A 14,276-nucleotide genomic window follows, 5' to 3' on the forward strand; every position below is an offset into this window, starting at 1 on the left:
AACATGTAAACCGCACTTCATTTTTGTGATTTTTTCCCCCCTTTTTACTGAAGAGTAGCAGTTTGATGCATGGTAGCTCGGCTCAAAGCCCCCCAGGGACAGAGCAGCTAGACAAATGCATTGTGCTGCATGCCGTTGTAATCATTGTTTAACATTACTGATTTAAAAAGGGACATACAGTCAGTGGCTATTCAGTTGGTCAAATACACGATTGGCTTAACTTTCTTTGCATGGAGTTAGTGGCCACTAATGTACAGTCAAACCTTTTGAAGACCCCTGGTCATCACTCTGCGTGATCCAGGAGCATACAGCATTTCCCCATGTTCAAGATCCAAACGGCACACTTCTATACAAACCAGTTTTGGAGTTATTGTTATAGTATGCCATTTAGATTTTTGATTTACGTTTACCATTTAAACCTTTACAGACTACATTTTAGGCAAATGAATGCATGATAATGAATGTCAAGCTATTTTGTTTAAAAAGTACAGTAAAATGATACTAAAAGTCAAATAGGCAATGGAGCTGCTCATCTGACAACAGCTGATGTAACTTCACTACAGAAGCCTTTAATTGTATCAGATGCCATCGGACTCATTGAGTTCCAATGCAGGCTTGAAAGTCATGTACACTGTAGTAAGTGCCATACCACAGAGTACACAAACCTCTGAAAGCCTAAATGGGATTTGAAGTACACATTACATATATCATTGAAGTATACATTACACATATCATTGTTTTCCAAGCAACACGTTTACAATTATTCCCAGCTACTAAGGCAGCCATGTTGACATTTTTCTGTAAATGTGAAGTACCTGGAGTAAACTGTACGACAATGGACAGGGCAATCCTAAGCTAAAAATGACAATAGAAAATAAACCATTAGCCAACAATTGTGAATTAAACAGTAGTTCAGATTACTAAGTAAGCAGCACATACTGTAATTCGCTCTTCCAGTAATAAACAAGTCAGGAGGAACAAAAACCATGGTCCAATTACTCACACATGTGCTTCTGTGGTGGAGCACAGTGCATTCAGATAAGATCATTTTCCTTTTAAGTATCTGGTGGCAGCGTATTGTGCGGTAAAAGCTAACATTGTTGTCCATTTTTCACATTGGACAATCATCACTTTTAGACACCGTAACTTACAAAGCAACCTTTATTAATATTTTACAAAATGACTTTGTTATTTTTGTAGGGGTGTGTCTGGATGTGCCTTACAGACAATGCATTCACGAACGCACGCACACACACGCACGCACGCACGCACACACGCACACGTAGGTACGGCACAAGAAACTCTATTTATAGGAATCTTCTTGACCATACTTTGAACTCTTGTGTGGTATCCTCTCTTCCCACCCATTTTTAGCAGTAGGTCACCCCACCCACCCCCCAATAGCTGTCTCTAACAAGCTTCTGAGTCGCCAAATAATTCAAAGTCAATATGATAAACTATCCTCCCTTTAAACTGTGCAGGTTTTAGACCATCAACAAGACAACAAACCTCAGCAGTCATTGCAATGTATGGTTTCTATGCCTGATAATATAAAAAAACACACGCACACACAGTAGCATTTGAAATGGGCATAGATATGCCCAGTGGCCAGTGTGTGTGTTCTAACCCTCTTAAAACACGCTCCTGTGTCAGTAATCGGAAACAAAAAAAAAATGCGAAAAAATGCCAAGTTATCTAAAGTGCACAGCCACTTAAAGTGGAGATATCAAAAACACAAGCCAAGTTTCAAGAAATCATTGGGGCAACCTTGCCCAGCACAAAGCATATAGGCACAACTGTAAAAGTGGTCAGGATCAAGGTTACCCCAATAGTTTCTACTAACTTGGCTTTGTGTTTTTCAGGCACAATAAAAGCGGATTGAAAGCATGCAAAACAAGCCAAGTTGTGCCTATTTGCTTTGTGCTGGACAAGGTTGCCCCAGTGGTTTCTTGAAACTTGGCTTGTGTTTTTGATATTTCCACTTTAAATGGCTGAACACTTTTGATAACTTGACGTTTTTTCACATTTCCAATGTGTTTTTGTTTCAGATAAAGTTACATTTGAGAAAACCAATCCCATCTTTTCAAAAAAACACGTTATAAAGAGTGGACTCAGGCTGAGGTAGTATAAATAGCAGTGAAACACCGTTTCCCGTTGCAGGGGCGGACAAATAGGTAGTTCGGGCGCCCGGCACTATCAAAAATTGGATCCGGACTACCGAACTGTAATGTTGAAAAGCCTGCGCGACTAGCGGCGGCTTCTAAAGATTTTTTTTTTTCTTAAGCAGTTACTTCAAAGATCTTGTATAGACAGATTGATAAACCAGTTTACTCCCGTTTAGTACACGCCTACTCAGTTGGAGCGGTAGCTATAGTAACCAGCGGATCCAATCGTAATTGGTTCATGCCTTAAGATTATTATTTTTATTTTTTTATATCGCGCATTACTTGCTTGCAAGACCAGTGACATGACAGATAAACTAAATTAGAGTGGGGAATTTGCTTTATACTTTACTAGAATAGCGCCGGCAGTATATATAGTGATTACAAGTATACAGTAGGCTACTATTTTACCGGAGTTATGGCCGAGATAATATACATTAATAAACAAATTAATAAACAGGAGAGAACACCGTACCCTCAGTGGCTATCACAGTGTTTCCAAGGTGCGTTATTTTATTTTTTTTTTTTTATTTCCAACTGAACAATTAGCTAACGGTATTGTGAGGGAACCCCCTCACATGGTAATGTCTTTATAAAGTGTGCTATTTTATACCCTGACGTTACTGTTGTTTTTCTTAAGTCAGCAGAAAGCCGTGCTCATGTTTATATTCTGTGTACACGTTTAGGCCACCAACTTTTTTCGTACAATAATAATACGTCTGAAATAAATGCAACACTTGCAGAGTTTAGTTACTGATAATGGAATGCACAGTGGATACTGTGAGTGTGAGTGCACAGGGTAAAGAAAAAAAATTAACTAATCCTTTTTATATTTGTGTTTTATAGATATTTTTATGAATATTTAAAAATATAAAAGTAAAACGGTACAAAATTGTTTAGCTAATGAAGACTGGTAAAAGGTGGGGCTAGGTTCTATAATGCTGCGTTTACACTGCAAGATAAGCATATATTTCTTAAGATGAGTCCCCGCAATATGAACACGACACTGTATTGTTTGTTTGTAATACCACTCTGCCTCTTCTGCCTTTGTGGTTTGGGGAGGGGAAAACTCTTCATCCCTTCAGTGGTCGTTATGACATCACCGAGCACGTATTGTAATTTTAGATGGTATGCGCGCGAAATATTAACAGAAACTAGGTTGTTAGCAAACTTTGGCAGTATCTGGTTATATATGGTAAAATGGTGCGTAGCGTTAAATGGAAATGTTTATCTACTAAAAAATGTGGGCTACCAAAATTTGTGGTGGGCTACCATAGTTTACCTTTTGGTAGCCTATCGGTCTACCATACATAGTAGTGATTTGTCCACCCCTGCGTTGTTCACAAAAAGGGCACCGGTCAGTCACATTGGGATTTAGAAAACTAACAAAAGAGTTTACCCCCAAAGCTGTGTGTAGCACTCTCCACTGCAGGTCCCCCAAACATTTAACACTGTTGTTTAAAAGAATCAGGAAAGGTAAAGTACAGATTACAGACCTGTCGAGAGAGAGAGAGAGAGAGAGAGAGAGAGAGAGAGAGAGAGAGAGAGAGAGAGAGAGAGGCAGAGGCACAGGTAGAAAATCCAGAATCATGAAAAATACTCATAGATTAATGTTTTAAGTGCATGATACATTGTAGCAGGGCAGGAGCCCTGCACATGAAGAGGGGGTTTGTGTGTGTACATTGTAAATAGTGTTTTTGTGTAATTGTTGTAATTTAATTTATTGCAGTACCTGACGCTCCTGGGATAGCCTGCCTGCTGTGTGTGATTGCCAGCGCCTCCTGGACGCAGGCAGAGCAGGCAGGCTATCCCAGGAGCGTCAGGTACTGCAATTATTTTAAAATAATAACAAATAATGGCGGACGGCACCTCTCTCGTCCTGCCAAACAGAATACGTACCAATACAACAAAAACAAAATACAAATTATAATATGCACAGGGGCGGGGAGTACCCCGTCACAGCTACTTACTTTATCTTTTTGGTAAGAAACTATCTGTGCAATAACTGGAGATAAAGCATTCTGTATTGGAAGCCACACGGTTATTATTAATGGATCACAGAGTTATCACTGACATAAACCAACGGGATGTTGTTTTCTTTCCAATTTAGTTCCCAAGAAGAATAGTGGCCGCACTTATTATTATTGAGGTGTACTTGCCGCTCGCTGTGTTACTGTTTTCTGTAAAACATGGATATCCTGTCAGTTAAGAAAAGGCTTAATGCAAAACACACACACTCATATGGGTAGCAGTGTGGAGTAGTGGTTAGGGCTCTGGACTCTTGACCGGAGGGTCGTAGGTTCAATCCCAGGTGGGGGACACTGCTGCTGTACCCTTGAGCAAGGTACTTCACCTAGATTGCTCCAGTAAAAACCCAACTGTATAAATGGGCAATTGTATGTAAAAATAATGTGATATCTTGTATAACAATTGTAAGTCGCCCTGGATAAGGGCGTCTGCTAAGAAATAAATAATAATAATAAAGTTTTTGTTTTTTTTATATATTTATTACTATGTCTCAATCCTAAAATGTTGGGTGATGCTAAACTTGTGGCCATAGCTATGCTGTTATGAAGTGATAACTGATGGAATAAATCTAATTCTGTACCCAATAGATGTTATGTACAAAATGGGCAGCATATTTTACATTTAAAATACAGCATCCTGTGCTTTAAATGTTAAACAGTTTTGTCATAATTGTGGTATTGCATATCCTTGGCAGGGTACTTTACCTAGATTGCTCCAGTAAAAACCCAACTGTATAAATGGGTAATTGTATGTAAAAATAATGTGTAAAAAAATAATGTAATTGTATGTAAAAATAATGTGATATCTTGTAACAATTGTAAGTTGCCCTGGATAAGGGCGTCTGCTAAGAAATAAATAATAATATGCACACACACACACACAGTATACAGAAATGTTTTGCTGATCCCATTTTGAGGAAGCTGAACTGTAATAAAATCAAGAGTAGTAAACTAGATTCTAGACTCTAGATCTGAAAGCATATTGAATTATTCCTGACATCCTTTCAAAACAGTTTACAGTATCATGGATGGCAACAATCACAATCTACAATCTTTATTCTGCCATCAGTGGTTAGATCAAAAAAGGTCTTATGTAGCCACCAAGGTACAGTGTGTGTTTCTGATGAGATGAGCATTTCAACTAGTCAGAAAGGCTATCCCCTGCTGCCTGTTCTTTTAACTTTGGTTTCAGTATTGGTCCTGAGGAACTACTGGACTGCCTGCTGCAACCTCCATACATTTGGCTTAATTTGCATTTATAGGGTATGCAAAATGTAGTTAACTGATCGACAGTGTAAGATTTCAATATTGTCTTTCTTACAGATGTTTACACAAGAGCAAACAGATTTCAGGTAATATTATTGAATATAAAGTATGCTTTACATATTCATGTTTTTGGTGTGTTTGTCATTTCCATCAAAAATAAAAAATAGTTTGACAAAGGAGCAACCTGTGGTTAAATGCCCCAATAAACCACTTTTCACAGTACTGCACACCTTAATTATTTACAGTAACAAAAATAAAATGATTCCAAACCACCTTCTGTTACTCCAGCTAATGAAGACTGGATATATAGATCTAGATATTGTTTAACGTAGTTTTGCATGTGTTTGCACCTTGGAAGCCTTTGCCAGGGGAACTCTCAGGACTACACAGGAATATCCTGCCACTACAGTACCTGTAGCAGCAGAAAGTTTGCAAGGACCTGATGCAATTGTTTGGTAACATTTATAGACACAATGTTACTGATGGCTGAACAGATTTGTTTAACTGTATTTCTTTAACCTAATAGTAGGTTGGCCCACCATAGCACAGCCCCTGTACACGGCATGGCATAGACTCCACAAGGTGCTGGAAGGTGTCTCAAGGGATGTTCATCCAATCAGCCATTAATATTTCATGCGATTGGTGCAGAGGTAGTGATGACAAATATGCTGTTCAATTGTTTATTTTAGTATTACAATACATATGACCAGACTGTTACACGTAAAGGCTTTCTAACCTCGTATCTGATCATAAAAAAAATGAAATACTGTACTAAAAAAAAAAAAAAAAACACGTCAGCAATGTGTTCTGCAGCGCAGTATTATAATCTGCCTACTCATCTGTCACTACTGTTAGAAGCACTGACTAGCATGCAAACCATTTTGTCATGAATCTGAAAGATGATAAACGAGGAAGCTTTGAACTCAGAGACACAACTCTCTTTCTCGTCTCTAAATTGAAATGAAAAAAGCCCTTCTGAAGGCAGGAAGAGTGGAGCTATTTTGACACAGTAATGAATGCTAGAATGTGTCTTAATGTTACCGGAAGTCATTAAAAAGACATTTGCCCTAATGTGTGTTAGCCTTTTTAAAACTACATGTATCAAAAGTAATACACATTGCAGGTATTCTTTTTGTTCAAAATGAAATTACAAATAACAACTGAAACAAGCTGCATTACATAGAAGATAAATGTCAGCTACAGCTAATGTAGGGCTCAAGTCATGAATCGAATGTCATTTTGAACTCCTAAACTTAATGGTGCACAAGAAAATACTTACTGTAAATGACATGTTTTTTTTTTGTCATCATAAACATTAAAGTTATTCTATAGCGGTACATCTACTTCTTGTCATACCAGAATAACAAAATGATGTAGTATCTCTATCACAATGTACTGTACAAACAGGCGATCTCTATTGACACTGCTTTTTTTAAATTAAATTTAATATAGAAAAGGGATTGGTACTCCAAACAAAATAACTGATCTGGTTCTGAGAAACTATAAAATGTGTACAGGAACAGTGATTAAAACACAGTAGCTCTGCAGTACAGAGAAATACAGAGTGTTATGGCCATGTTGTTGGAATCTCTCACTAAATTCTGCACTTTTTGACAGCCGAGTTTCACTTCAAATATTAATGATTCAAATGTAAGCTTTTCCACCAGGGAAACTTCTGTAAGAGTCTTGCTCTCTGTGAAATAACATCTGTTTATTTAGGAGAGTATGTGTACTGTATACTACTGTATAGGGCGTTGAACAGCTCCACTGAACAGTTACCTTTATATTGATTCGGTACACAGAGGGGCTGTTTTACACTATGCTACCCTAACTCCGCCTGGACATTAGTGCAATTATGCTCTCATTTTTTTATAAACTATTTTTTAGCCTTCAGTAATCTTCAGCAGCTGAGGGATTTAGTGTAGAATAATGTCAAGGTGTACAGTATTGTCAAAATGAGGTAAATGTAGCAAGTCAGTTCACTTCTTCCCATAGTAAAGGTATAGGAAAGTGTAATAAATAAATAAATAAATAAATAAATAAATAAATAAAAGCATAATAAAAGCATTCTAAAGACCAAAGATGTATGGTAACAGCATATTTAAAAACATGCAAACCATGGTAAACTATAATAAATGCATACTACTGTATAACCGTGGGAAAACTTGTAAGAGTGTGCTCAGTGATGTAATAATCCAGTCAGAAAATGAATAATCCTACACTTATTTGAGGGAAAGCACACAGAAAACATGAACAATGTAAAGCGTGAATAGATACTGCATGTATATCTATCCATTTAATAAACAGAAGAAGTAACTGATAATCTGAAAACAAACTGTTTTAATAAATTAGCTACAACATTTAGGGTTCCACCTTTCAGACAGGATGGTAGAAATAGCTAGGTAGACCGATACACATTTTTAAATATCTGAAGGCCAAGAGTTATTATCCATCTACATACTGTACCCCCTTCCACAGCAATTTAAATAGAAACCTGACATTTCCAAATTCTTAATGGGCTAAATATTATTATTATTAATACGTCCTGTACTGAACTTACTGGATTTAACAACAAATTGCTAATAATAAAACTTAAGGACATCCCTAATTAACTTGGTCAGTTTCAAAAGTACAATCAGTTATTTACAAAATGTAGAAAGCTGTTTTAAAATTAAGTGCATTCATAATTACAATAACAAAACTGTCACTGCATGTACCATTCCACTTGGAGAGGCAGGGATGTTACAGTAAACACAGTATTTTTCCTGCCGTTGCCATTCCTTGAATTCCTTCTAACCTCACTCAGATATGTGTGAAGTTGGCTTCAATAAAATAAATGTTTTACTATTACTGTCCAATATTTTTTAGTATTGTGTATTGTAAATCACTTATGAGAAATCAACCAATTACCTGATTTTTCAAAATTGTAGTCCATGCTATAGACACCCCATGCAACAAACATACAGCTTGGTTCTAAAGTAAAACAGATTTAAAATATAAGTTTATAAGTATAATCTTTCAACTTGTTATTAATGAGTTAATATGTTGTGTGCAGGATGTTTTTAATTATAACAGAATCATTTACTACAGTTTGAGTAACCAGAACTGAAAACTCCACGAGATGACACCTCTTATAACAATCAAAAGACATAGTAGACACAATTCAGTACTTAAACGCAAGAGTTCCTGAGCATGGAGCAGTGGTGAACGGCAGTGCTTGGGATTTTGCACTGGACTTGATAAGGAAGGTTGAAGATCGCTTGTCCAACAGCAGCCAGGCCTGATCCTGCTGTGCTGCTGCCACCTCCTTTACTGTAGCTCAAGGTCTTCTGCACAATAGAATTGCAGTTTTTCCTATTTACCCATTAACTGCCATTGTTGTAGAGAGATTAAAAGGGCTTCATCCTAAACCAGTTTTCAAAAGACATTCTGCTGATGCCTGCTTTTTTATTTTGCATAATTCCAGGGCATGTGTTTTTTTTTCCTCTCTCTTCAGAAGGTGACCAACTCCTTTGGGACACCAAGTTCAGTAAGACTGTAAAGCCTTTTTATTAGCAAATGCTTAAAAATGAAAACGCGGGCATCCCAAAAGGAAAGCAATCAAGAGTATTAATAAAAGACTTCACTTGTTTACATTTTAAAGCAAGTGGAAGGTGGATACAAGGGTAACTTTAAACCACCTGTTTTATGGTACTGGTTGCACTGATTAAAAGCAAATAAAGTGGGGATCTGCACACAATCACAGTCTTATTTTTTGTGGGCGAAAAAACCGCTCCAGTGCAGAATACAGTAAGCAGTTTATATTATATAACGCATACAGTTCAGCATCTCTATATCTTAAGCTAAAGTCAAAATGGTTATTGCGTTTCTAGTGAGTGAAATGATTCACACTAATTTGATTTGCTTTGGCACTGTTGACTCGATAAAAATAATGACACGTCTTATCTTATGACAAATGTATAGTTTGTTTTTATTTTATTTAAAGGTACTTTATGACACCATGTTAAAAATGAAATTAGGAGTTTAGGCTTATGGTGGAAAATGGTTTCCCACAGGTTTGAAAAAGCAACAGACAGTGGGCAATGAAGTACTCTTCACAAAATACAACCAAAAACATTGTGCATAAAATTATATAGTAATAGAATATATGCATTGATAAAACTTTATTATCACAGGATTCTGCCATTTCTTATCACAAATACAAATGGACGCACTTTTGTCTGACATGGAAAAAAACATGCGTTTCTTAGTAGCTTGCAACTTGAGGCAACAGGGCAATTTAATGATTAATGAAAAATAATCCATGGGGATCAATAAATCGATAAATTGATTAACTGTTGCAAATAAATTTCTTTGTGACTGCTGATTCGTGAAAGTGATTTACAGTATAATCGTAAATCTCGAAAAACTACTCACTTCTAAATCTTTTGTAGTCATTTTTGTATTACTTTAGTATAAATACATGTTAATTTGGATTCATATGTTGTTTTTTTCTGACTTTATGTGAACGAAAAGACACAAAAACGCCCGTTTTCTCATTGGAAATAGGTAAATTTCAAAATATCACTGTCCTGGTCACAAAAGCAAAGTTTGTGAGGAATATAGGCCATTTTCTATACTTTTAAGGCATAAGCAATTAGGAAATAACACTCACTACCCAGGAACAAAAATTGTGTTACATAGTATACTATATCATCACCACTAAAGAGGTTTTGTACTCCGGAACATAAAAAGAATCACCTGCTTTATTGATTGGGAGCTGCATGTGCCGATTTAAAGACTTTGCACACCAGAAATATCTTAAATCAGACTCACAAAAGCACACTTTCAAATGCCTTTGACAGCATCTCCTTGATCAAAACCCCCTGCTTCCCTAATGTCTAGCGATAAGCCTGTGCTGCACTATTCATATGGGAGTTCATCTTTACCAGACCTTTTCCAACCTCACAGTGTCTACCATCACACTTAGTGCTGTATGATTAGCACTCTTGTTTGAGAGTACCGGTAACACATTTCTGCTGTGTGTGACAAGACAGCAGTCCAACGAACAAGGCCCTGAATCTCAGAAGGCTGGTAAAAGAAATTTGCTTTCGCAGCTGGCATACGGCTGTTCTAATGAATCAGGATGTGTTTTTGTGCAAGTGTTCCTGAAGAAAAAGTATCAAAAGGGATCCACAAGCACTTAATGTACTAAAGGTCCCCAGGAAAACAATACGTCAGAGGTTTCCCCTGTCTGCTTCTCTCTTGTTTCTGTCAATTAAAATGATTGCATGCCAGGTTAGAGATTCGGAAACTATCACAGGAGCGTGTTCCATGCTGCTGCTGCTTTCAGAATGCCTTTATATAAAATGCTCGGAGTACTACAGTGTACCACTGGTCTGCAGTGTCGAGTGGGGTTATTTTTACTTGATCTTTACAGGTCTGCAGTGTTGAAAGGGTTAAGGCCATTCTCTAATTTTAAGGCCGGTCAGTGTATATGCTGCTGCGGTGATTTATAAAAAGTAGAAGTATTGGATTGGTTTCTATTCATGGGTTTTAATCCTGTTTAAACAGTACCTAGAGTATCTAGAGTACCCAGAGTGCACAGCTGATCTTTAAAAATAGAAATACTGGTAAAACAGGTCAAATATTACAGTAACCCATGCAGTTCATTTTTCATGTGTGTACAGGAATTCGTTGCAATAAAAAAATCAGGGGTGAGACAAAAGGGAAGTGTTGGCATAGAAAATATCAGCTTTGGAACTAGAGCTAGTTTACTGTTCATCATAGTCAAAGTAACCAGGAGGTCCCCGGTTCAAATCCCCTCTCAGCCACTGACTCATTGTGTGACCCTGAGCAAGTCACTTAACCTCCTTGTGCTCCGTCTTTCGGGTGAGACGTAAATTTTAAGTGACTCTGCAGCTGATGCATAGTTCACACACCCTAGTCTCTGTAAGTCACCTTGGATAAAGGCGTCTGCTAAATAAACAAATAATAATAATAATAATAATAATAATAATAATAATAATAATAATAATAATAATATGAAAAAAGTCACTATGGAGATCTACTGTATGCAGAACTAAACTCCAGTTCAAGTTCTCAATTGTCTTGTTTCTTAGCTGATTATCTCGGTGATAGATATAAGTTTCACTGCATTTCTTGTGCACCCAATTTTGTTTCCTAGGACCCCTATCAAGTGATTTTGCACTTTTTCTGTGTTGGAAATCTTATAATTTGCAGGTTATATATGGTTAAGTAGACTTAATGCTTTGAGATACAATTTGGGCTCAAGGCTATTTCGCACTTTACCTTCAAACAACATGGATCATAAGCCGTTGCAGTTAAATAAATCAAGAAAAACTGAGTCAAGAACCAACTAACTTAAACTTTCACAGAATATCTTTTTTTATAACTGATATTCAAGTTTATGTTTTCTGTTTCTACAAAACAGTCCCATAGTTTACTTCCTTCGACAGCATGGAATGACCGAAACACAGGGATGGAAGATTTCTGTTTCACCCATGACAGGTTTTAATACAAGCTTGATTAGTGTATAGCTAACAAGCTCAGGTGGCCATTAATTAAAACCACAGTAAAACCAGGAATGGATCGAACTGCTATACAATAGGAGTCTTATTTCCATCTCTGGAAATAGCTTGAAATGTGACAGAGACACTGTATATAATCCAAGAGGTTAGTATGACCAGAAAGCTAAGGAAGTAGAAAAAAGCTGCATTACTCAAACACGTACAGTATACATCTGAGCACCTACTCTGGCAGCAGAAATGAAAATGAAACAATGGTGATAGAAGCATTTTAAGGATCAAGACTAAAAAAAAAGATAAGTTATAGTACTGCCTAATTAACATGTTTAAAGAATTTTATATGAATGGCTACATTTTTAATAAAAGAACTGTGTGACTTCTTTGGAAAATACCATTTTACTTTGGCAGTCTGCAACATATGTTTGCTAATACAGTTACTATAACAGTTGCAAATCTTTGGCATCTGTGCGGAAAATGTAGAGGTTGTTACCAGGGAAGTTTTCTAGCATTACTGCTACATTGGACATTATCAATGTAATAGAATAGGTTTAAGGAGACAAAATAACAATTCTCTCTCGGTATTCAGAGCAATCTACAATTTACATTCTCTCAGACATAGTGCAATCTACAGTGCACTAGGTATTGTGGTTTACTTGCCAGATATAAATTCAGCATCACCAAGCACAGATCATTTCATTATTGTAGGCATCTGCCTCGCAGCTTGCACTGTTGTTGTATTGCATGTTTCTCCCTCTGGTTTTAACAAATAGAGTTTAAAAAAAAAAACTGCATATAATTATTTGCATTCTTTATACTGTGCAATGAATGTGTAAAGCAATGGTTTGTATACCACATGTAAGTGCCCCTGGTTGCTAGGTAATTTTCTACTCAGGTAATCGCGTAGCCGTGCATTACATTCGAATGTTACAGCATACGAAATATTCTTACAATCCTTGTATTGACAACAAACGTTTAACTAGGCGACAGATCAAAAAGTTGGGGGGGGGGGGGGGGGGGGTAAATATTTACTTACTAAGCTCAAAGTCTACTACAAAGTTATGTGCAGAGAATAGGCTACAGTATGGTTTCTGTTGCGCCAAGTCAAAAAATGTAACTATTACTCAGCTAAAGAAAACAACAAAACCTGTTTTAAGACAATAGTACTTCGTGTAAAACAATACACCAGTTGCTGTGCTGATAAATCACATCAGAACACAACATGCGTAATTTTGCGTAATTACCTTACACGTCATCTAAATTAAAAATAAAAACAATCCGATTATTCTGCCAAGTAGTAATAAAGAAACGTTAACAGTAATTACGTTGTTAAAGTAATGGATCCAGCAAGTGGACATTCGTGGCTGCCATGACTACTCGGAACAGATTTTCCACCTTTCACCAACAGTTAAGTATTCACTTTTACTGCGTGTAAACGAAAGTTCCTCCGCAGTGAACATGGGCAATAAAACACTGCAAAGCGCCAAATTGATTTATTCTGTTATGCAACAACTGTAGACGAGATAATTAATAGTATAGTTCTATGAAAACCAGAGACTCACCGGTAGATCTACACTAACGTCCGTCCCGTCTAACAGCAGGACCCGGCAGGTCAGCACCGATTTACTGTTGCCTGCCGCTGGGATGTGAACCACGGCTCCTCCAGTCACTACGGTCGGGACGTGATGCAGCTGCTGCTGGTGCAGGTGCGGGTGCGGTTGTGGGTGCGTTCCAATACCCCCTCTGCCTCTCCTGTCCCGCTCGCCTGGTGACTGATACCGCCGCATCGACCCCCGGCCAAAAGTCCGACGCAAAAAGCGCATCATCTTGGCGATTTAATTATCCAAGGTCCGCGTCACTGTACTGTTACAACCCAAATCGAGCTCAATACTCAATACTTTAGCAGCAATGTCGGGTTTCAAACACCAGCAGTAACAAACAGACTCTGAGCTTTGGAATAGTTACTGTACTTCCCAAAGCAAAATTAAACGCACAATTCCGCCTGCTTTTTTATTTAAAAAAAAAAAAAATTGTAGAATACTATACAGCTGTATATTTCCCCTCGGTTGTTGCGTGTAAGTTCTTCGTCACCTGCTTCTGCTCCAATTATGAATCCCCAGCATTGGCCCCAGATCTCCCCCTCCACCTCTCCGCTCCTTACATTGAGAAAGCCCTATTGCAGGGTACACTTGGTTCTCTCCACCGAAACTGATTCTCTCACAGGTAACTCGACCAGATGAACAGGACAAACAGCTCATACTACGCTTGCGTAAAACCAACAGCTCAGGCAACTTTTA

General features: G+C 37.5%; 1 protein-coding gene across 2 annotated transcripts in view; it reads right to left on the minus strand.

Moving 5' to 3' along the window:
* LOC117400657 (band 4.1-like protein 4B) overlaps positions 1 to 14,252 on the minus strand; it is a 141,243-nt gene extending 126,991 nt beyond the window's left edge. Inside the window, exon 1 of one of the 2 annotated variants that reach the window (XM_059022791.1) lies at positions 13,542 to 14,252. In XM_059022791.1, the coding sequence (XP_058878774.1) occupies positions 13,542 to 13,805 (264 nt within the window). In that variant the 5' untranslated portion in view covers positions 13,806 to 14,252. The remainder of the gene's footprint in view (positions 1 to 13,541) is intronic. The other variant, XM_059022792.1, reaches the window with a different exon arrangement.
* Positions 14,253 to 14,276: the final 24 nt, after the last annotated feature.

This window comes from Acipenser ruthenus, chromosome 4 (genome assembly GCF_902713425.1).
Source record: "Acipenser ruthenus chromosome 4, fAciRut3.2 maternal haplotype, whole genome shotgun sequence".
Taxonomy (NCBI): domain Eukaryota; kingdom Metazoa; phylum Chordata; class Actinopteri; order Acipenseriformes; family Acipenseridae; genus Acipenser; species Acipenser ruthenus.